This window comes from Festucalex cinctus, chromosome 1, assembly GCF_051991245.1.
Source record: "Festucalex cinctus isolate MCC-2025b chromosome 1, RoL_Fcin_1.0, whole genome shotgun sequence".
NCBI lineage: Eukaryota > Metazoa > Chordata > Actinopteri > Syngnathiformes > Syngnathidae > Festucalex > Festucalex cinctus.
In genome coordinates, this window is record NC_135411.1 from 61,421,838 (window position 1) to 61,446,213 (window position 24,376).

Sequence of the window (24,376 nt, forward strand, 5' to 3'; positions counted from 1 at the left end):
GAAAACACTAAATCATGTAATTAAAAAAAGTTCTAAAAAAACAAATTTTCCACAATATTTTATAAAAGATAACGATGTGGTAATTGATGAAATTTCTGACATAGCTAATAATTTTAATGAATATCTAGTTAACGTGGGCAGTAACTTGGCAAACAAAATCCCAGAGCCAAGAAACAAACGTGAAATAGATAAGAACATTGTAAATAATTCATCCACAATGTTTCTTAATGATGTTAATGATATAGAAGTATTAAATGTTGTGAAAACATTAAAAAATAAAAAGTCTACTGACTGTCTTAACATTGATATGACATTAGTTAAAAGTATTATGAAATATATTGTACAACCTTTTACATATATTTGTAATTTATCATTTAAAACTGGTATATTTCCATCAAAAATGAAGATAGCCAAAGTCATTCCTGTTCATAAAAGTGGAGAAAGACACACGTTTAATAACTACAGACCAATATCATTGTTGCCACAGTTCTCAAAAATTCTAGAAAAATTATTTTCATATAGACTGGATAATTTTATTGAGAAACATAAGCTCTTAAGTGAAACCCAATATGGGTTTAGAGAAAAACGGACCACCTCAATGGCAGTCATGGAGCTTGTAGAAGCAATATCTACCGAAATAGATAATAAAAAATTTACTGTTGGGATTTTTATGGATTTAAAAAAAGCTTTTGATACTATAGATCATTCTATATTAATGAATAAATTAAATAAATATGGAATAAGAGGTTTAGCTTATAAGTGGATGAAAAGTTATTTGGAAAATAGATATCAGTATGTGCAGTTTAATAATGTACAATCAGAACACATGAAGATCACTCATGGAGTTCCCCAAGGGTCTGTGCTTGGCCCTAAATTATTTATACTGTACATAAATGATATTTGCTATGTCTCAAAAATATTGAAAAGTGTCTTATTTGCTGATGATACAACTTTCTATTGTTCAGGAGAAAACCTGAAGCAGCTTCTGACTACTGTGGAGTATGAATTGAATATAATAAAAAAATGGTTTGATGTAAATAAATTATCATTGAATTTAAATAAAACCAAGTTCATAGTTTTTGGCACTAGACAAATCACTCATCAAGTTAAAATTATGGTGAATTCAATTGAAATAGAAAGGGTGAATGAAAATAAATTCCTTGGAGTTATTATCGATGATAAATTATGTTGGAAGCCACACATAGAAACTGTTAAAAGGAAAATGTCAAAAATTATAGGGATACTCTATAAAAGTAAGGATGTTTTAAACATGAAATCATTATATATATTATATAGTTCATTATTATTACCATATTTGACCTATTGTGTAGAATTATGGGGAATGGCATATAAAACAAATACTAACACCGTTTTCAAATTGCAAAAGAAAGCTATAAGAATTATTAATGGATCAAAATATATAGAACCAACACATCCACTATTTATTAAATTAAATGCAATGAAATTTTATGACTTGGTGGATTTTAAAATAGCACAAATAATGTATAAAGTTTATAACAATTTACTCTGCCACAGTACTCAGAAGTTATTTGAAATTAGACACAGTCCTTATGATATAAGGGGTACAAGTGTGTACAAAAAACCCAAAATAAGAACAAATATTAAGCAAAGGTGTGTATCTGTAAAAGGTGTTGATCTGTGGAATCATCTGGAAATTGCTCTGAAAAATTGTGACTCAATGCTGGAGTTTAAAAAAATGTTTAAAAGTAAAGTTCAAAAAAATTATCTATGTCAGACCAGAATATGAAAAATGTACATGTATGTGTAAATGATCTAGATAGGTATTATGGTATATGTTTAGTAAATTTATGTATATATGTTTTTGGTAAATGTGAATATGTTAAGTGCACTTGTGTATATGTATGTATGTATATGTGTATATGTATATATATATATATAACTTGGATTATATATATCATTTATTATTATTATTATTTTTTTATTTTTTATGTTTTTAATAATTAGTCAATTAAAATTGTATTAATAATGAAATAAGTTTAAATATATTGAGTAAAAGGGGTAGGACTAGATAAGTTTTTAACTTCTTCCTACTCCCTTTTGAACATGTAAGTTATGATTGATTGAATGATTATTTTATTGGGATTTTCTTCTCTTTTGATTGTTGTTGTTTTCTGTTTTATTTCTGCTGTTCATCTGTTTATATGTTCAAATAAATGTACAAAGAAAAAGAAGAAAGAAAAAAATTTTGTTCTAAGCCTCTCGATGTGAATAAATAGTTAAAACTTTATGTGTCCGCCCTTTGGGATCCAACCTTCAGCACATGACAATGAACAGATTGTGGTCCACTTTTGAGGTTTCATTCCCACTGACATGACTGCTTGTTAAACTCTCGTGTGTTAACATTATTGGCAGAATATTACATATCAGAACATTTGTGTGAATGCTTACCTTTCAGCTTTCACACCGTGAATGGCCTTTTTAAGTTGTTAACTTGTTTGCATTCCAACTGCTGCTTCAGCTGTTCAAGAATTTCAACTATTACAAATGCTTCAACAACAAATACTCTTTGGCCAACATGTACAAAAAAAAATAAAATAAAATAAAAAAATAAAAAAATCCACCTCCATATTGAACTTAATGACATGAGGCAAAGTTATTTTTGACTGCACTAGCTGGCAGGCTGGGTTGGGCTCCTGACAGAAGACATCGCCGGAGTGAGGTCGCTGATGACACCAAGGTGCCACTAGTTAACAAGCTGCTCTGAAAAGTTATTTCTATCAAATGCCAGGCGGAGGCTTTAAGCACCTTGTTTATAAAAAAAAAAAAAAAAAAAAAAAATCCGCTTGCTTTCGAGCCTGGTTTATAGCCTAGGAATTTTGACTGATTTGTTTTTGCTTCTCAAAGTCTGGGAACGATGTTCAAAATGAGCTACTTCTGAAACGCGGAGATAATTCTGATCCATTTGTATATGAAATTAACTTGTGAGGTACATTATAGGGGCCGGTTGGTGCTCATAAAGCACAGATTCAAAACACATATTGGAACTCGTAAAGGGGGAAAGAGAAGACCTGACATTTATAGAGACGTGAATCAAATTAAAGTTCCCTTGCAAAAGTCTCCTTATAGAAGGCTGCAGTTCCTTTTTGCACAAGTTCCGTAATTGTATATGGTGCTCTTGAAATGGGATAAAATGAATACATCAGCTGTTGACTTGTCTGATTACAGATCCATCACAGCAATTTTTGTGCATCTATCTACAGGTGCTAGTGTTCCTGTGACCACACTCTGTAGTAGCAGGAGAATTTCTCATTGAGGCTCCTGTAACCGTATGTGACCATGTTTGGTAAAGCTCCTCACACAGAATTCTAACCAAGCCCCTTAAGGCCACTCGCAGCTCTCACGTGCGCACACAGCCGAGATCGCCTCAATCTACTGAGGCTCCCCCTTCCGAAAGTTCACTTTTCATCCTTTTCTTTTTCAATACTGTCATTCCTTGTATTTGTTTTGTCACCACACACACACACACACACACACACACACACATACCTTGGCGACGTGACACTTTCAAAAACAATGCTAATGGTGACAGGTAGCACACACGCATATTTTGGACACACAAATCCTTGTTGGGGGGGGGGGGGGGGGGGGGGGGGGGACTTTACAAGGTTAAACAAAGTTCAGCAATAAATAAGTAAAGTTGAGTCACAATAAAAGACAGCAGTTATAGCTTCTTTTCGTCTTCAAGTTTATTGAAGAACACTTTCAAGTAAATCTCATGTCATCTCTACAATTGCATGGTTGTTGTACGTAACAACCATTATATATCCACGTCATAGAGAAATTACCCTCAGAGAAGGATCCCCAAAAAGCCTCTGTGTGGTCTAGGCTTGCTTACCGGAGGGGAAAACACAAACAAACAAACAAAAGGCTCAAACAAATGACATTCCATAAAAAAGGTGATGCGACAAAAACAAGACACAATGGCAATTCATTAAAAGTATTCAATTGATTTGTCCATGATATTTCCAGTTATACTGTGATTATTTAGGAGGTTCTTACAAATGTCCTGATTGAGACTTTGTAATTCAAGTTATTCAATGTCAACAACTTAAGACAAAACAAGCAAAAACAAAACAAAACAACAACTGTCTACAAACCATGCATAACCTCAAGACAATTTAAGTACCTAACTGTGATGATGCTTTTTGAAACTGTACCAAACTGACACTTAGCATCCGGTTGAAATAATCACAAATTAGGATCTATTCATTTTCAATCTACTGCATACAGTGTAGTAGTATAAATACAGTTTACCTTTATTGTTATAACGTTGGCCTTCTCAAAAGAAATAAAGGCAAAGTGGTTTTCAAACCTGATAAAACAGTACACACACTTATCATAAGCAGCCTTCTGGAAACAATTCATTTTTCACCAGTCCCAACATGTGCGAAAAAGCACAACTTTTGCAGCTGTTTTGAATTAAAAAGAAAAGAAAAAAATGACAACAGTTCCAACAGTCCAGTCCATTAACAGGCAGATCTGATTTAATTTTGACTTTGTGCACGAGCCAAAATCCCAGCATGCCACAAGTGCCCTACTGACCTCAGGAAATCGTCCACATTTGTAGTCTTTGACGGAACACGACTCGTACGATTCTATTCACAGCTTTGAGGAGGCTAACGTAGTGACACATCAGCCTACCATTTCATGGTCTCATGTCCAAAAATAAAAAATAAATAAATAAAATACATCTTGATTCCATTCCTCATCACGCTGGATACTGTTAATGCCGCTGACAACATTCATGGAGACGTGGCCCTGTCAACACAACAATCACATGACAGCCTCCCTGATCATCTTTGGATTATATGAATACTTGGCCGGATTAATCGTTGTGCAGGCATATTATAAAAATATACATTGAGTATACACATGGAATACAGAGGAGTACATAAATGACAATCATATCAGAGGATAGTTGCGTTAGAAAGCTCATGCTTATCAAAACGTGAGTCCATGTTTCTGTGAAAGGCACCGGATGTGTCAGCCTTTCCTCTGTGGTGACAGACAGAAATCCAGGAGGTCAAGAGTTATTGCTCCGTGGGGAGTGTGCTTTTCTTTCTTTCTGTCTTTCTTTCTGTGTGTGTGTCTCTCTCTCTCTCTCTCTCTCGCTCTCTTTTTTTTTTTTGTTCAACAGCATAAAGTCCAACATTCTCCCACTGTCCATCCACTGAGAAATACAAAAGGAAACATGCAGAGGACGTTCATGCCTGCCTGTTATCTCGCTCTGGTCGTGTGGGTGCACTCCAATCGGAATCACTTAGTTAGCCACACAGAGTGAGCACCTGTATAGCTACTGTGCTAGTGTAGAGAGACATGCGGGGCGAGCAGAAAGGAATCATACAAGTACATGCGTTCACTATGTTCAGAACCAAAAGGTGCAATTGATGTATAGATGTCATTTATCTATAATGACTATTTTTCAAAGGCGTCACAGAAACATAGCAAGAGCTTTTTTCCCACCTTGCGGTATGCAATTCCATAGAAAAAGGGCAACGTGCCAGTCACACCGGTATGTTTCGTACGTAGTCTGTTTATTGGCCGGCTTCTTTCTGTGTTTCAATGGAATGAATTGAAAAGGAAGAAAAAAGGCACCATTTAAAAAAATAACAAAAAACATTCTGAATGAACTCTTCTAGGGAAATTCAAGGCTGTGTTCCTTATAATGTGCCATAGCACAGTCTGGGTCAATGTAGTTCAAATTCCAAAAGCTGCAAGTGTGGATTTACTGATCCGAACTGCACACCATTGGGTGGGAATGAAGCTAACGCTAGCATGCTTTACAGAATTATGGAAATCAAAAAAATACCAACATGCTGAATGCCACACTGCCTTTGACTGCATTCCAAAGAGTCTGGCTTGGTTTTAGATGATACATCAAAATTGAATTTCAGAATTACAAACTTTTAAAAGACATCATATTGCTTAGTGAAATTGGGGGGTAAACAGCTAAATTAAAAAAAAAAAAAAAAAGCACCATGCTAGTGTTAAAGTAGGGCATTTAATACAAAACTTGGAGGGGGGTATATAAAAAAAAAAAAAAAAAAAAAAAAAAAAAAAAAAAAAAAAAAAAAAAAAAAAAAAAAACTGTTAACCCACATCAACTTGGCCCCCACCTTGATTATTTTCTCAGAGTTACTGAGAGATGAACCTGGACGAATCAAAAGCTTCCAGGGTGCGCCGGTTCATTCAGCACATTTATATGCCACTGTTGCGCTGCATTGGCCGGGACAACCTTTACAGATGGTTGGCTCGGCAAATGGCTGAAGAAAAGCTCGGAGGCCTTCCTTTCAGAGATTACATTCACAGTAGAGAGGGGAAAAAGAAAGAAAGAAAGAAAGAAAAAAAAGCTTTAACTTAAAAAAACAACAAAAAAAAAGGGCAAAGAAAAAAAAAAAGCTTGATGATGTAAGGCGGAACAAAACGAAATGAAACAAAAATCAAAATCGAGGCTGGACAGTGAAGCCCAATCCAGTGAGGCAAATCATGTGATGCGTCTTGTCACTCAGGCTGGCTCACGCTCGAGGCCGTACAAAATGAGAGCACAAAGAGCGCTCCAAATGGACGAAATAAGACGCTACAAGTGTCTGCTCGTGTATGATGTTTTGTTGTTGTTCGTTCCATTTGGAGTGGCTTATGACATTGGTGACTGGTACAAAGAGGCCACAGCAGGAAACACTGTAGACGAGGCATTACGGTGTTGTTCCTTTTGAGTTGAGGTCTGCTGCGTTGAAGACAAGGGCCCTGTCAATTGACAAACTTGTTGTGGGCCTCAAGTGCTACATTTCCTGCAATTTGGACAGAGTGGAAAACTCCACTTTAACGGTTAAACGGTGACTAGCCTATTGCTTTCCTGTCCTACGCAGGCACTTCAGAGGATTGGGCTTTGGCTGACGTGAACGGTGGAGATGTGATGGTGAATTAAAGAAAAAAGGGAGGGTGGGGGGCAAGATGCGGGTTCAAAATGTGCTCGTGAGCGTCGTCTTATCTGCAAGAAAAAGCGGCAGGATGCTAATCTGCCAGTGAAAACCACTGAGGCTGGGACGGCTGGTGCTTGATCGAGTCCCCGTGTCTTGTCTCCGGGTTCCAAGCTGAGGACTTACAGCCCCTTCTACTGGCCAACTGGAGGAAGATGGAGGGCAGACGCTCCTATGTGCAGCCACCCCCCGTTGCTCGTGTCCCTCTCTTTTCAGTCCGTGTGGTTGTTGGCATGCTTTGTCTTGTCCGAGCACGTGGCTGCATCCACTTTGTCTTTCTGCGCTTTGGATCCGGCCAATACCTTGTAGCAACCTCGGGTGATCTTAAACATCCAGATAGTGTTCAAGATATCCAGGGCCACGCAGGAGGTGATCCAGGCTACCTGGGCACCCAAGCCCAGGCGCTCAAAGTCTTCCGTGCCAAATGTGGCAAATACGCTTGCCCAGTAGGACGGCATGACGGCAATCCGCACCAGGAAGAAGACCACCGCCATGGCCACGCCATTTACTACCACCATCCTGTTGGAGCGGGGGTATTTTAATGCTTCAAAGAACCACCTAGAAAGACAAGAACGGTCAGCTACAGGCAAAATAATTATTTGTCTTCCCCCCAAAAATGTGGTCCAACGATTATATATATTCATTGCCTCCACTTTAACTAGTCAAACAACACCTTTATACACTGCCAGCCATTTTCAATACAGACACAATATTATGTTCAATAATTATATATCAACTGAATCTACCAAATGACAGAATAGACTCCCTCCTTTCTGCCTTGTCCCGTTCTTTTAGAATTGAAAGTAGCAAAATGTAGGTTGCACAAAATGCAGCCATTACTCCCATGGACTCTTATATATAATGGGGCAATGACGTCATCTATTGGTGGTTGTGCATCAGTCAAGTTATTTCCAAGTTTGACATTTACAGTGGAGCATCATCAGATTCTCCCCCATCTAGACCCGTTCAAAAAAATAGATATTTGACAAGTATATTTGTTAAAGGCAGTGAGTTAGTCATTTTTTTAGATTTTAAACAAAGCACACAAAATGGAACTATTTGCATCATGAGGAGATGATCTAGGCATCCCCCCCCCCCCCCCCCCCCCCAAAAAAAAATGACATTCAATTATTTTAAGAGGGTGACGATATGGCATTACGTGAAATATTGTATATGTATGTGTGCCATTTTCAGTTTTTTTGTTTCATTTAAAAAAAACTTTTCAAAGTGTATCTGATCTTCATTAACTCATTTACTCCCCAAAACGTATAAATGTTCTATTTTAAATGTTTTAAGTGTCCCAAAGACATATTTCTACATTTTTTTCATGTATTTTTTTATTTTTTTTTAATGCTAGAATATGCAGAAGACTTTGATGCAGCCTCTCAACTGCAAAGAACGGTTGAAGAAATGGTAGTTATTACACAAACGGGCAGAACAAGCAGGTGGCAACAGAGGAGATCAACCAGGGCCATGTTGAAAAAAAAGCTCAATTACTCACAATTCTAAATAGATTTGTGAAAACTGCTAAAACTTAGTTCTCTTCTAATGCTAATTGCTGCAAAACTGAAACAGATAAAACAAAACAAAACTTTTTTTCGCTGATGGGAAAAAAAAAAAAAAAAAAAAGAGACTTTAATCTTTCTCTGGTAGGTGCCATGTTTTTATAGCAATCGAACACAATATTCTGTGGGCCTTCCAAAATCAGTCAAAATCTAGTAAAACCCAGTAAGCTGGGAGTGAAGGGGATTGCTTCTGTGAAAATGGCTGGGAGTGAATAAATATTAGGCCCCGAGTTCAATGACGACGCAGTATTAGGAGCAACTGGGTGGTTCAGTATCTAGCTCAATGACACTTCCACATGGTCACATTGACCTGGGATAGAACCCACAACCTCACAACCTCAACTAAGGTGGTGGTATTATTTGTGTCCATTCAACATTGTGGTATGATATTATGTTACCTTCGTTTAAAAAGGCAGGTCTGATCTGTTGTGTGAAGTTAGCAAATGAGGATGTACAGTTGGCTGACAGTTAAATGGCTTCAGTGTTAGTGGTAGCCATTGTGTGTGCAGAGTGATGGTGTCAAGTTGCGGGCATTGGCAGGTCGGCTAAGAATGTGCTTGTGTTTATCGTATTTAGTTACTGTTTGGTCAATAAAGCGATTGAAAGAGCGCCGGCGGTTGTTTCCATCCTCTCTCTATGCTGACCACCTGTTACAGATTACGATTCATTCTAACTAGCGGTAGTAGGTTATATTCAGTGAGCTAACAATGGTTATGTAACGTAAAACAGTTGTACTTTGTAATAGGCACATTCCATTACAGCTTATTTTCTTTATTAAAGGGATACTTGACTCACTGAGCCATTTCCAGCAGTAAAAAGTTATTTTGTCCTGAATGAATTTGATAACTTAATTATTTTTCATGTCCAATTAATATTTTAAAAACAAATGCATCCACTTGCTGTCAACTGAAGATGACATCATCTGTGCTGAGGAAATAGGTAACAAACAATCACGACTCACCTGTTTTCTGGGTTTGGTCAGCAAACTGAGCCATGATTGGTCGTTCCTACTTCCTCTGCACAGGTGATATCATCTTTAGTCGACAGCAAGTTGAAAAAATAGTTTTTCAAGGTATTAATTGTACATGAAAAATAATGAAATTATCACATTAATTCTGGACAAAATGTTAACTTTTTACTGGTAAAAATGGCTCAATGAATCAAGTATCCTTTTAAGTGTGAAATGATCATTCTTTGTCTTTATATAGTTTTTCCTCCTGGCTTGCGCTTATTACAACCCAATATACAATATAATGAATAATCCACAATCTAAATGTGACATTAAAAAAACAAAAAACTGAATATTAGAATATTATTATTATTATTATTTTAATGTGTATTACTTGTGCGCAATATTTAAAAACACCATGGAAGCGAGGTCGTCTGAAGGTGCTTTTCTATTGGCTGCTGCTACGTGACATCACTTCTGTGTGACACACTTTCAAGCGTCCTTATTTCGCTTGACATTAAAATAAATCTACTTAAAATCACATTTAAAATCATCCCCAAAGGCTCATACATTAAATGAATTACCAAAGACTAAAACTAAAGACATTTTTGCTGTAATTATAGTAAACATAAAATGTAGTTTCAGTTAGTTTTCTTTCTTTAAAAAAAAAAAAAAAAAAAAAAAAAAAAAAAAAAAAAACCATTTTCATTTTTATTTTATTTCATTAAAGAATTTTATTTTTTTAATTTCATTTTAGTTTTAATGTTTTCATTTTAGTTAAGTAAAATAACCTTGGTGTGGTTTCATTGAAAAGTCAAAAATGACCATAATTATGGTTGAAATCTTTACATCTTAGCACAAGAGTGTTTATATTACCGTACTTACATTGTATATTTAGTACATGTGGCAAATATAATTAATAGTAGCAGTGACGCACCATTTGTGTCCTGATTTCACAGTAATCTCGATGAAAAACTGAGGAGAGAGAAAAAAAAAAAAAAAAAAAAAAAAAGATTCTTAGCCACCCCTACCAACTCACCTTTGGTTCACAAAGGGTGTGGACAATTCTGAAATGAGACGAAAGTTGGCAAAGTAGGGCAGCACGCCGCGTGTCTGAAATGACCCAAACAAACAAGTCATTACAAATACGTAGAAAGTAAGTAATTCAAAGGAGGATTCAAAAGAAAGTGAGTGTTATTAGTTGGATGCCTGAAGTGTGGATCCAAAAGAGACCTTACCAGCAAATATCCATATGCATAGAGCGCCGCCAAGTGGTGACAGACAAAAAATCTGTCCCCCATAGTGCTCCAATTACATGCAAGCAGCAACAAATCTAGAAAAGAAGGTGAGAAATGTGGGTAGAAGCTGTCAAAATGACATCGTGTAAATAAGAACCAGAAAGGACAAAATAGCAAGTTTTGCGCACAAAGCAAAGGACAGGCTTCTGCAAGTTTTGGAGAAGGCAATACTGTGTGCTTTATATCATCAATAGAAATTGACCCTGAGCAAGGAGAGATGATTCAGAGAAAAACAACTCACCATACAGTAGGTAGCCACAAGTTATGGCTACGTTTAATTTAACCATACTGGGGTCACCCCTGCGGAATAGCAAAGAATACGGTATTAAAAACAAAGAAATAAAAAAGAACTAGCATCCCACTGATATGTAATCTACTTCAGTCAGAAGAATACTTCACACTAATCACTAATCCAATTCAAATTATTCTACAACGATTGTCTGCTGTAATGAGCTTTGACAGCATCCGAGATAGCAGTCCCCAGTGAACTCAGACATGTTAAAACGATGACATTCAATCTTTTATGCAAGCATCTGCATCACTGACAGTGATGACCTGACGACTCTTAGGTGCCCTTGCAAAAAGCATCGGTTCAACAATAACAATGAGCCCTCCAAAGACATTTGATCCTGGTGGCAGTCACAGTCAGGTGTCATATAGCAAATGAGTGGTTTAACGTCTGTAACAGAGCCCTTATTTGCACAGAGTTTGCATGAGTGCCAGCTCATGTTCTCCTGTCCATGACCTCAGATTCCACTGTCAAATTGTCATTTGATTGTCCATTTTAAATTTACATATTGGATAGTAGAATGACATTTTTCTTCTGTATGATAATGTAGGATGTTCATGTGCAAGATAATATATACCTTATCCTTAATTGGGATAAATAGTTTTGTAAGTCACAAAGATAAATAACTACATGCACCAGTAAATTGGCAAAAACTCACGTCAATAATGAATGTCTCAGGGCCTTCACCCAGTGATTCTAGTGATTCTATTCTGTTCATTATGTCCAAAGTCACATCAGAGACGAAAGGTGGACTACACCCAGGAACAGTCGCCATAAATTGCAGGGAAATTGTGCACGGAGGTTCCCACGGCAATTGCACTAAAGTCAGATCAGTGAACCACACCACTATGAAAGCTAACCACTAAATGTTTTTAAATTATGGGAAAAGTGTTCTTGCACGACAAAACAGAGCAGTTCATCCCGGCATTGAGGACTGGGTAGTGAGAGGGTGTTGGTGTTGATTGTGCCTGAAATTGTCCACATAACGTTAACATTGTGATGAACTTTTACTATGCTTTCTTGCTAAACTGAAAAACAAATCTGGGGCAGCTATGATGGAGCTGTTACAAATATGGCTTGTAAATTAATAGTTTACACTGACCTTGATCAGCCCGTTTGTAACCAGTTAACCAATTATTTATTTAATATACGAGTTTACAGATGCAGTTCAAATAGAATGGAACAGACAAATATAATCTAAGATAACAAATAACGCTGACTGACTAGTAATAAGAATAGAACAGTAACATTCCCATCAGTGTGATCCATCTTAAAGTGTGTAGTCCTTAGCGCCATCTTGTGGTCAATGAATAGCATTAGAAGCACGCAAGGGCACACACACACACACACACACACACACACACACACACACACACACACACACATTCTGTGGCTCAGAGACCACATTTCGCAAGCTTATTATCACCAATTCTTGTTTTGCGTGAGCTAACATGCATCTCAGAGAGCGATGGCGACTTGGCAGCCGTTGTGAAGCCTGGCGACTCGGCGAGCGATGCCAAAAGACCGAGGAATACAATAAACACTTGCAAGAGCAAAGCAGAAAGTGACAAGTGACGGGCTCCAAATCATGGGAGTTAGTGACGACCACCTGCAGGTCCCAGCTGTGGAAGGTAATCTACAGTCGGCCCATTGGTCAGACACTTGATGCAAGCACCACCCGGGCTAACTACAACTAACTACATTTGCGAAGTTGTCCTTTGGACATCTATAAGCAAGAAGATGGCGGCGAAACATGGCAGCTCTTGAAGAGACTACAGCCATGTAATATATTTTATGATTACTAGACCTATTATGTCAAAAACAAAAACAAAAAACATTTATGAGATACAACATTGTTTTTGTTTTTTTTGTGTTTTTTTTGCATACTAAACAGTCATGTTTTAAAATGAATGAATTATAAGTTCACCACTAGGTGGCGCTAGGGATCACTGACTGTCCCTTGAAGTGAATGATAGAAGACTATGAATTTCTTCCCAAAATTAAACCTGCTTTTAGATGTCTCAGGAACACATCTGTGAGATGGTTTCGCCCAAATAGCCCAAGAATATTTTATTTTATTTATTTTTCAAGTTTCGCCTGGCCAATGCCAGAACAGGATCAGGCTGAGGGGAGTTTGTGCAAACGTGGTTCATTTGCTGTCTGGACGCTGAGCTCTGACCATCTCCTCACTGACAGCTTTTGGAAGGGACTTTTGCTTCAGTTGCTTACATCTCCAATAACAACTGAAAAAAACTTACACATTTGCTAATGGTTACTGTTTCCTCCCTTTTTGAAAAATAGTTGGTCGAAGGGTCTGAAGACTCACTAAATACACAGTAGGGACACACTGTACTTCAAAAAGTATTTTTATGTTTTGGCACTCATTGTGACTTGACAGAATGAAATTCCAACATTATTTCAAAAGGGATTTACCAACTAAAACCATTATTAGATGCAACCAATTCGATTACTAAACTACTGTATCTAAGTATCTTAGTGTCCTCATTAAATCACATTATTTTAAATTATTACTTACGGTATATTAAATATTGAGTTCTCATTTATACATAGTAGTAGGAAGTACAAATTCAAAAGTTGCAATTACCCCCATAATTTGGCTAAATTTGTATATATCCATATATTTTCTTTGCTTATATTTGAACAACTTCTCTTAAATGGCATTATTATGTCTTCTTTTGCTATCAGAGCTTGTTTGGCTGTGGCCGTTCCAGTAGTAGCAGGTAGAACAATGCCGCTTTTGTGCTATGGCTCTCAATGACGATCCACCACAAATCAGATTGGCTGAAGGATTATTGCTTTCACCACTGAGGTGTTGCAAGGTTATTTGTCTTTGCATGGGGCAAGGAAGGGGGGGAAAACACTGTGAAATTCAATCAAGGAGATCACAGACTATGTTGTAATGTGGAAAGCTAACTAGAACACCCTAATTCAATTATTTCCAAAACAAAATCGCCTTTCCTTGCCTTGTGAAGGGAATTAAAATGAAGGTTTCGAGTACTCAGGACAAGCACAGATGCAGCTTGCTTCCCCTTTGTCCCCTCTCCTTCTTAACCAAACCCCCAGTCCCCATCACACCCAATTTCTTTTCTCCCTCTTCCACTCTATGAGCAACACTGACCGGTGCCAACAGAGAGACAATACAAGTGAAGGAGGTGCGCTGCATTGATTTGACAGAAATGCAGGGTGTTGCAACGGACACCGAGACAGACAAGGCTGGTAGTGGGGACACATGGGGAGAGGGTGCAGAAGATTAGGCAGTGATGCAGTTTGCTATAAAAAGGGGCCTTATTTGTAGGACTCGAGTGTATGTGTGTGTGTGTGTGGTGGTAAAAGACAGAAAGGGGAACAGAGAAATGAGGCTAGGGAGAAGGAAGGAGTGCTGTAAAGGAGAAGTGAATGTCCTCATAACACTTGGGTGCTCTTACCAGACAGGATTGGTGTTGACCGCCTCATCGAAGAATAGGATGTACAAACAAAAGAATCCCACAATCAAAGCGTGGACTGTCGACACCAACCTGGGACACAACAGATGTATTAAAACAAACACGCAAAACAAAAAAACAAGCATTGCAAAGAATGAAAGACGTTTACCCCAGAGAGAACGTCTCGTCAACTAGCTAGCTTAGCTTTAGGAGGCCACTGATCCCGCCGGTGTGGAGAATTTATTTTATAGGATTCGACCTTTCGCCACAATGCGGAGTAGGAACATGATTAAAGTAAGCCATTTTAAACGAAAAGTATAACTTTGTGCTGTTTTGAGCTCGCTAGTAAATAAATAAGGATTTAAGGTGCGAGTCCGGATTCTAGTCGTTACGTTTCTGTACGTCTTTCTTTGAACACACTGCCTCTCTCCTTGCACTTAAAGTCGTGGTTACATAACAAACAAGTTGAAAGCTGTATGGTTATGCAATGGTTGGCCACAATGAAGTCATCCACCAGTATTGCCCTTTAACTTGTTGTGGGCTATTGGTAAAAAGAACCCCATGCTTTTAAATATTAATTGTGAGTATTAGTCGGAATCTAAAAACATGGAGTGAATAAAGGGAGTTATGCAACTATAAATTACAGGTCAGCCCTCTGAACTTCACCCTGATGTTTGTTACTGCAGCCTTCCGATCACTGCTGTGTTTGTGTAGAATAATGTTTTGACTGAGAGGTAGATCTGGGTCTCCAACAGAGCTGTTGCTTCATCAAAAACAGCCTTATTTGCTTTCAGATGCCAACTCAAAGAGAGGGCTGAAAATCCATACAAATACTTTCATTTTTATTTTGCTATTGGCTTGAAAATCTCATATAATAAAATCCCCCCCCCACACACACACACACACACAAAGCGTTGTTTTTTTTCCTAATGCAAACTAAAAATATGGGAAATCTCCATCAAGGGTAAGGATTTTTCAAAAACCGTAAACACTTTCACCATAAATGTCTTTCTCTTTGGTTTGTCTCCTTGCTTCGTACTGATCTTTGTTTTACTTCATTCCGATTGTTTCCATTCTTTGCCTAAAAGTTAGGCAACGTTTTTCACGTAGTTGACGCATGACAGGACAGGTCCATTATTTGTTTGCTGCAACTTACCTTGAGTTCCACTCTGTGTGCTTGGTGGGCGGCAGTAATCTATAACTTGGCGAGATGGCTGAAGAGAGTAATGGACTGGCCACAGAGAAGAGTAGCTGGAAACTCACAAAGCTACCAGCTACCACAGTCAACTCTCTCATCTCCATCCCTCACCTAAAGATGATTCAAGTGCAGAGAGAAGCGGAAAGAGTGGGGGAGAGCTGGGTCAATAAAGGCTTTCCTATACAGAGCAACCACTAAATTCATGCCGTCCTCAAGGATCAGATTAATGGGACAACATGAATCCAAATGATGAGGACCCATAAAATAAGTGACCTGAGCGCTTATGACAAGCCTGGTGCTTTGTAAGAAGACAAACAACAGAAGAGCCATTAAGGGCCTATGAGGAACAAAAACACATTGTCAGGAACAGGAAAATCGTTTTAGGGACTGTAAATAAGGTATGTAGACTGGTGACTTAAATTAGAATTGAGAGCCACTACAAGTTGGTTTAAACACTAAAAGATTCTTGGTGCAAAGGAAAGACTGGAACGCCAAAACCACAATTCCAGCTGAAAGATTTAAGAGACTACAGAAGCTACAGAGATGAATACCCTTGAAGTTGTGCAGTTCATAATTCAACAATGTTTTTTTTTTGTTTTTCCCCTGAAGAAATGAGAAGCCAATAAAAATAGAGGAATTAAACTGCAAGCATGCACATTTTTTTGTTTTACTTTTATTAAACTGTTAATTTATTTCTACACTGACAACATTAATTTAAAACCAAAGCCAGAGTAGACAATTAAGGTTTCCTTCCATCCGCAGCATCAGAGGGATCTCATTGCTCAAAGATTTTTTTTGCATCGAGTTGTAAAGGTTGTTTGTAAGTCACATGGTCAATGTGGAAAAGGTTATGAAAATATTAGCCTTAATTTTAATTATTTTTTTATTCTAATCACAAAAACCTGGGACTTGAACACAGGTGTGTTGGCTTGTACTTGTAGCTATTTAGCAATAGCCAAGCAGTACACAGTATCGCAATGTACTGATCCATTTCACATAAGTAGTATACAACAGCTCAGCCTGTAATCTAATCTGTTTTCAGACTTGCTAATGTCGTAAACCCTCATGCAGACTGTTCTAAAGTTTACTGTTCAGGGTGGCTGGCCTTCTTCACCAGATTAAATATGTAACAGGGGCTTTATCATGATTACATATTTCATCTTGGGGTAATGGTTTAGAATTAACATGTTGCAAATACTATATTCTACAAAAGACCTGTCCTTTATCAGCGATTACTAAACACTCTGCTAGCTTGACCCATGCAAGTCTGGACTCTGACCTGATAAATTCTGATTATTCTGATTAGACAAACAACTCTAGCATTTAAACCACTCAGTTTAGGGAGCTCGTGATTAGGTTTCTGATTTCTAAAAAATATAGTTTATATGGTATTCATAAAAGGTGCATGGTAAGCATTACTACATATGTACTGAAAGGGCTGCCGCGCCATAAACAAAAGCTGCTTCCTTGGATGGATTTACATTCCAGATCCAACTACCCAATTCTGAAATGCTTTTTAGTCTATTAACATGGACATTTCCACTGACACATTTCTGACAATGATGTGCTTATGGAACACATACGGGTGATGAGTCCATTGCACATAACTCCAGAGGTGTCAACAAGAGGGCAAGTGACAACATGAACGTAAACAACAATAAATAAATATTACGAAAGTTATTCAGTTGGCCTGGCTGACTGCTTCTTGTGTTGCTTCACTCGGTTGCTGTAGTTACCTCTTCTATGACATCTGATAAATCATCATCATCATGTGCTGCAGATGACATAATTTACCATGACGAACGCCGCCTGCGCAGCAGAAATGGCATCTGTAAAGCTGAGGTTTAACATCTACCCTTCAATGACATTTATATTGTTCTGTCCATCTGACCAAGAAGGTAAAACAGTGGCAGTTTTTTCTATTACGTTAGGGACTTCAAACTCAATTTTGGCACAAGCCACTATGCAGATGCCCTTAGGGGGCTGTTATAACCATAATTGCCTTATCATCCTCATGTGAAGCCAGGAATCTCATACGCGTGTTGGGATTAAAGTTCAGTAACAACAAAACTGCACCTTACCAAAACAAGAGTGCACTTTCCCACTCGCCCATTTCACCCTACTCACCCATCCCTCGTCAAAAACCCTGCATAAGGATAAGCAGTATCGTACTATGTGTGTATATTACGGCTGTTAGTCAATTAAAAATTTTAAATGGAAATCAATCACATTAATTCTACAGTTAGCTCGTGATTAATCGCAAGTTAATCACACAGTTTATAGCGGTTGTAAATGTTCAATATTTTTCCCAGGTTTTTCAGATTTTTGTGAAATAACACACAAGCAGACAATTGTTTGCCGAATACAAACATGATTGTATATTTCAGTTCATTGACACATTAATTTTGTAATACATTAAGTTATTGAAAGTTAACAAGATATACGTTAAGTTCAAATGAGTGTAAAACATTCATTCTGCTTCATCTATCCTTCCCTCCTTCCTCTCTTTAGTTTTTCCTCTGGTCTCTTGAGTTTTCCTTAATTTGTTGGAATTTAGAGGTTTCTGGGGTTGGCGTAAGACTCTGGTTTTGTAACCATGTGGGTGCCAGGTGGTGTTTAGTTGGTGCTGGATTTCACTTTGATTTATCTTTCTTTTCTTTGACCTTTCCTCTGGTCTCCTGACCTTCTGAACTTCATGACTTTGGCGAGACTCTGAAGTATCCGGTTAAGGTGAAGGGTAATGGGATTGATATTAGGTTTTAGGTGAACTAATGAGTACAAATTTACACAAGCACACATGCGCACGCACGCACGCACGCGTACGCACGCACACATACGCGCACGCATACATGCACACACGCAAATGTGCACACTCACAAAAAAAAAAAAAAAAAAAAAAAAAAAAGAACAATGATGATAAGATGTTGAATCGGTAAGACTGTCGAATGAACAATTCTGAGCTCTCGCTTGAAAAAACAAATAAATACATGAAAAATAAAAAATGAGTGTAAAACATTGAGGGGTAGATCCACTAAGAATGTGCTGCGTCCGCTAACAGCGCTAAATATTGCTCCACAAATGCACCTGCAGTCTGCTCCCTGTTAAGCACCTATTCACAAAGGATATTGCTCTAATCATAGACTGGCACAAACAAACCTACAAATTCTGACAGCTGGGAGCAAATTTGCACCTGATTTACCACACATGGCAATGGATTTGTGCCAAGAACATGGTAGTATATTAACAACTGCGAGAAAGCTGACATTATCAGAAAGCGAGGTTGGGCCGAGGAGGTGCAGAAGCGTTTTCCTCATATAGCATCATTAAGCTGTAGTGAGCAGAGAGGACGACAACGATGTCATTCATTCATAAAATACAAATTATTGTGCGATCATTTAAAAAATATATATATTTTCAGAGGTTGACATTATGCAGTATGCATCTGTCACGTAAACATGTGTTGTAGACCAACAAAGAAAAATGGATGGATGGATGGATGGATGGACAATAAAATGCAAAAAGACCAGCCTCCAAATAAACACAGTACCTCTTGCTTGGTAGTTAGTTGGTACTCAGCAGTTTCGTGAACAAACACTGTATGAGCACAGAATAGCTTATCACATAAAACAAATGATTAACTCACATTATCCTACTATGTCCTTATCGGTACGTACGTAGGGGGAAAAACCTCTTAGTTAAGCCACCATGCAGCGCATGACACTTTAGGCATGTCGACTGCTATATTTACACTAAAATGGCTTACGTCATGGATGCATACTATAAAATAGCCTACTAGGAAACAAAGCACAGGACAGGGCCTATTCTTCAAAGTACAGTGGAACATTGATTTAAGAGTGCCCCAACGTGCAAGATTTTTGAGTAATGCACAATCACTTCTTTGAAATTCTTCTTCTTTTTTTTTTTTTTTTTTGCATGGTTGAGACGTAAAATTTGAGATATGAGCAAATTTCAGATATGCTGCCACAGTGAACAAGAAGTGTTCTTCATTAAAATATTAACTTAAATTTTGAATTTACTACTGTCTGCATAGGGTAGTGACTACGATGGCCATTTCTGACTCACGTCCTGTACAAGTGCGGGTTACGTCGCCACCATATGAGGGGAACTCCCTAGTAAATTGAGGTCCCCTGTACTGTAAATACAGTATTTAACATGCATCTCAGAATGATTCAATTTGGTTCAATTCTGTGGGATCACTATTCGATTCGATATGAGTGTGTAGCCTTTTTGTCATGTTCATTATTATATAACATGCAATCTCTCTTAAATGCAAACTATCCAAGCTAATTAAATTAAAACAACAACAACAAATGATCAACAACATCAAAAGTATTTATATTTGGTGCACTTCTCACTCATAAATGTTACGTACGAGGGTTGCAGGCATGCTGGTGCCTATCCCTGCTGTGAATGGGCGGGAGGCGGGCTACACCCTGAACCAGTCGCCGGCCAATCCCAGGGCACACACATAGACGAACTACCATTCGCAGTCGCACCCACAATCACACCTACTGACACAATTCAAAGTGGTCAATCAGTCTACCATGCATGTTTTTGGAATGTGGTAGCCAGGACGAAACCGGAGTACCCGGAGTAAACCCACGCAGGCATGGGGAGAACATGCAAACTCCACACAGGAAAGCCGGAGCCGAAACCTGCACCTCACAAATGCGAAGCGGACGAGATAATCAATATGCCACTGTGCCTGGGTTGCAATTAATTTTAGTTAAATCAAAAAGGATTTTCTGATACCAATAGGTTTTAGTTACACCCCTAGCCTTTTTTTTTTTAAGAAGACATTTATTGTTCTTAAAAGAACACACCACTAATAACTCATTTTTCAGTATTGATTAGGCATTGTGTATAAAGAATAAAAGTGCAAATATATCTGGCATCTTATTCCTTGGATTTTCTTTTAAACCGATTAAGTATCAAAATAAGAACATGCCGTGGTGAACGCCATTATCCTGGTCACGTGATCGTGATGACGTATCCGTTGCGTAAACAACAGCCGCCTTCGTTCATCTGAATGGGCGTTTGCTGACGTTATGTGCACGAAAAATGCCGTTTTCTATCCCATATATTGCGCCAATTCTGATCGGACTAATCATCAGCACGTTAGGTTTCATGTCATTCCGTGTGGGGGTGGAGCGGTGGGGGGTGGCCTCTCCTAATAGGGCTGCGCAATTAATCGAAATTCAAATACAATTTCAAATTTCAATTATTACACTCCACAATTACAAAGTCAGCATAATCGTAAAAAAAATAACATTATTAACACTCATTTTGAGTTGAGTTGTTTAAATGTATACATTTGCACTTTTTTTTTTAAATAACTAGTTGAATAAATGTTGTTTCATCCAAAAGGAACTTGCATAATTATAGTGTATCAAAGAATTTTATTTTTATCTTAATAATCGTTACGTTTAAAAAGTTTCTTGCAGAGAGAAAGCCACCTGGATGTTTATTGTCCATGTTAGGGACTGTCTACAGTTTCCAGAGTGACCAATGTCAATGGTGACTTGAGCCTCTGTAACATGCAACTTGCAGACCCAGGTCCCTAACTTGTACTTGTTATGAACGAATGTGTCCTACTTATTGGCCATTTTTATCACCACTTTTGGCTGGACACAAATCTTTGGCAAGTTCACCATGGCTGTACTGCTTTTGAAGAGTGCTTCTTTCCTATAGGGCGTAATGCCACCTTTGATGTCAGCCATGGGACGCAATAATTCCTGGGAGAGGCCCCGATACTGCATTAAAACAGTGGTATCAGCATTGGTAAGTACTAACAAGTAACATGCCGATACCATTATTTCTGATGCTAATATAGGGCTTTGGATACAGCATATTGTGCCTTGCTTGTGCACGACTTTCACTGATGTGTGACAAGTTCACTGCATGCCGAGCCAAGATATCCTTTTGGCCCTTGAAGGCTCTGAACCAATGGCAGGGCAGCTTTTTCATGTTGGGTAAAAACAAACTAGGTATCGGTATCGACATCGGACAATACTGCAAACCTGGGCATCGGAATTGGTATCGGGAGCCAAAAAAAATGGTATCGGAAGTTCGGAACAACACTATTGACAGTCAAGGACCACCAGAGTAGACAACTTCAATAGTATTGAACGCACGTGCCTTTTTCGGCTGTCCCAATGCCCAGTAATTGCAATTTATAAAATCCATTTATTGCTCAAGTATTTTTCTTTATTAAATACATGTAACAAACGGATGTGTTTTTTTTTTTTGAATAGATTACTGTAATGACATTTCAATCCACTTCAATGGGAAAATTTGATTTGACATGCAAGTAAATTGAGTCACTAACCGAATTAAACTCAGAATCGGAGGTACCAATGTAGTAAAGATGAAGAGTCACATTTAGATGGTGTAATGTGGGTTATACCAAACACCAGTGAGTCCAGTGCAAGCCCTCATCTACTGAGCAAGCCGAATGCACCATCCATTCCCTGCTGGAAAGTAGCATGTTCAACAAAAAAGACAGGCATGCCTCATGCTCGGAGAAGCCACACCACCCCCAGAGCCTTATTGTCTGGCAGCGGTGCACATTCCGGGGCAACGACGATCGTATGCTGCATGCGTCTGAATAATTCATGTGCATTCTTCACCTGGCAAGCTGCTTCGCGCGCAGCCCCCGTGGGAGGAAGCAACACGGATGCTTCTCAATGCGGCTGACAGCCCGGATAGAAGATCCACTCCCACGTCCACATTTGACCTTGTTCCACATGGCTTTACTGCCGCTGTCAGCAAATCGCCACTCGTGACATATCGACTAAACATAAATAATAGCGGTTCAATTTCTTCTGCGTGGCTGGAAATCCAACCGTGCCGCCGACTACACCGCACCAGTGTCTCGCTCTGCTGATCAAGAGTCAAAATAATCTGCCAGCCAAATCTTACCAATGTCTTCGTGCAGGGTTGAGTCGAGGAATGAATGCTGATTCATGGCTGGCATTTTATTATTTGAGACAGATAGCTCGCGTCAAATGTTGTATAACAACACGCCGATTGGAATCATTCTCCGGTGGCGCACCTGTCATGTGCATTAAGATAATTCCCCACAACTCATATTTTCTTGGCAGGTGGTGCAACTGCATATTTAAGCATTGCGGTCAATTGGGAGAATAATGCAGGCAGCGGTTCTGTGGCTGCACTATCGCAACGGACAACAGAGCGTAAGGAAACCAGTCAGATAGGCGTGGAACGAGTTCCAACAAGGCACCAGTTTGCAATCCAGTCCATTTTCAACGGGCAAAGTTGTTATTGCTTCTTAATCTACGTGTGCTCCTGCTGTTGCTGCAGCCACTGGCTAACCGGGAGAGACGCACAGCCCAAGATTTATACGCTAAAACAATTCAAATCTGACGTCAAATAACCGCTCAAGCGATGGCACGTCATGTGTTTGACGTGGTGGTAGTAAGAGCTGCGTTACCTTTTTATCCGTCGCATAGGTCTGTGTAGGTCGGATGGGCTCCCGTTTAGCCGCCGTCTTGTCCACTTTCTTACAACTTGACGACAGCTAGCAAGTCGGCTAAACTACAAGCTCGCCAGCTCTCCCGTGCGACCCACAGAGAGGGGTAAAATAAATAAATAATAATAATAATAATAAAGCTTCCTGTGCCACGTAAACAAGTCAGAGCCACCATTACAACTCGGTAGTAAATATTTTACTTTCGGTACTTTCTCTTCGCCGCGGTACGTTTCCAATAATGAGTTCGGCGTGAAAAGTTAAAACTCGCTTTATTTTGTTGACAGGCAAGACCAGCGTCTGACGTCACAAAGTATCCTCCCTCTCTTTCATTCACACGCCCCTTGCGAAGGCAACGCCCTCGAGGAACAAAGGCCACTGGAATATTTAAATAAGCAGCAATTGATAGTCTGACAAAGAACGCTGCACCCGTTTCATAATTACATTACACAATATTAATGTAATCATCTCCCATATAGGCCTATATATAACACTTAATGCAAAATATTAATTTAATATGTAAATATACATTAAATTAGAGTACACTTATATTCCTCATGGAGAAATTCAACTCTGCTGTGCATACCGTTGTGTTGGACACCACAGAGCCAAATCACACATGCAGGCAAGCAAGGAGCGATGAAAGAACCTTTTCATCTCCTTTCAAAGGAGTAAGCAGGTGCTGCAGCCATTGCGCCAGTGCCTTGCTCAATGACACCAGTCGACAGTAGTCAGGAAGCCGACTAGCATCTCTCCAACAACTCATTGCCGTTTTAATTTGCTTACAGTGGGACAGATGAGCTACAGCCGCAGATATATTGTCCATCCATCCATCCATCCATCCATCCATCCATCCATCCATCCATCCATTTTCTTAACCACCCTTCCACACTAGGGTCGCGCAGGTGCTGGAGCCTATCCCAGCTGGCTTCGAGCAGTAGGTGGGGTACACCCTGAACTGGTTGCTGGCCAATCCAGGGATATATTGTACATATGAAAGTTGGAAATACAAAAAGTCAGACTGCCAGTGGTTGTTCTGATGTCCCTTACACTGTGTCTGGATTCCCCCCGTGGCCACTCCGTATAGTTTGTACGCAGCACTGCA

The 24,376-nt window shown here is 38.8% G+C and overlaps 1 protein-coding gene across 2 annotated transcripts; it reads right to left on the reverse strand.

The window, feature by feature from the left end:
• Positions 1 to 6,108: 6,108 nt before the first annotated feature.
• On the reverse strand, positions 6,109 to 23,584 carry tlcd4b (TLC domain containing 4b). 2 transcript variants are annotated; one of them, XM_077502909.1, is made up of 7 exons: positions 23,236 to 23,584; positions 15,720 to 15,872; positions 14,567 to 14,656; positions 11,073 to 11,131; positions 10,772 to 10,866; positions 10,573 to 10,646; positions 6,109 to 7,577 (listed from the first exon to the last, which is right to left on the reverse strand). In XM_077502909.1, exons 2-7 carry the CDS (start codon positions 15,863 to 15,865, stop codon positions 7,232 to 7,234), a joined length of 810 nt encoding a protein of 269 aa, XP_077359035.1. In that variant the 5' UTR covers positions 15,866 to 15,872; positions 23,236 to 23,584; the 3' UTR covers positions 6,109 to 7,231. The 2 variants fall into 2 exon arrangements, with proteins under 2 accessions (XP_077359035.1, XP_077359121.1); XM_077502995.1 differs by lacking the exon at positions 23,236 to 23,584 and adding an exon at positions 22,704 to 23,097.
• Between the last annotated feature and the right edge of the window lie 792 nt (positions 23,585 to 24,376).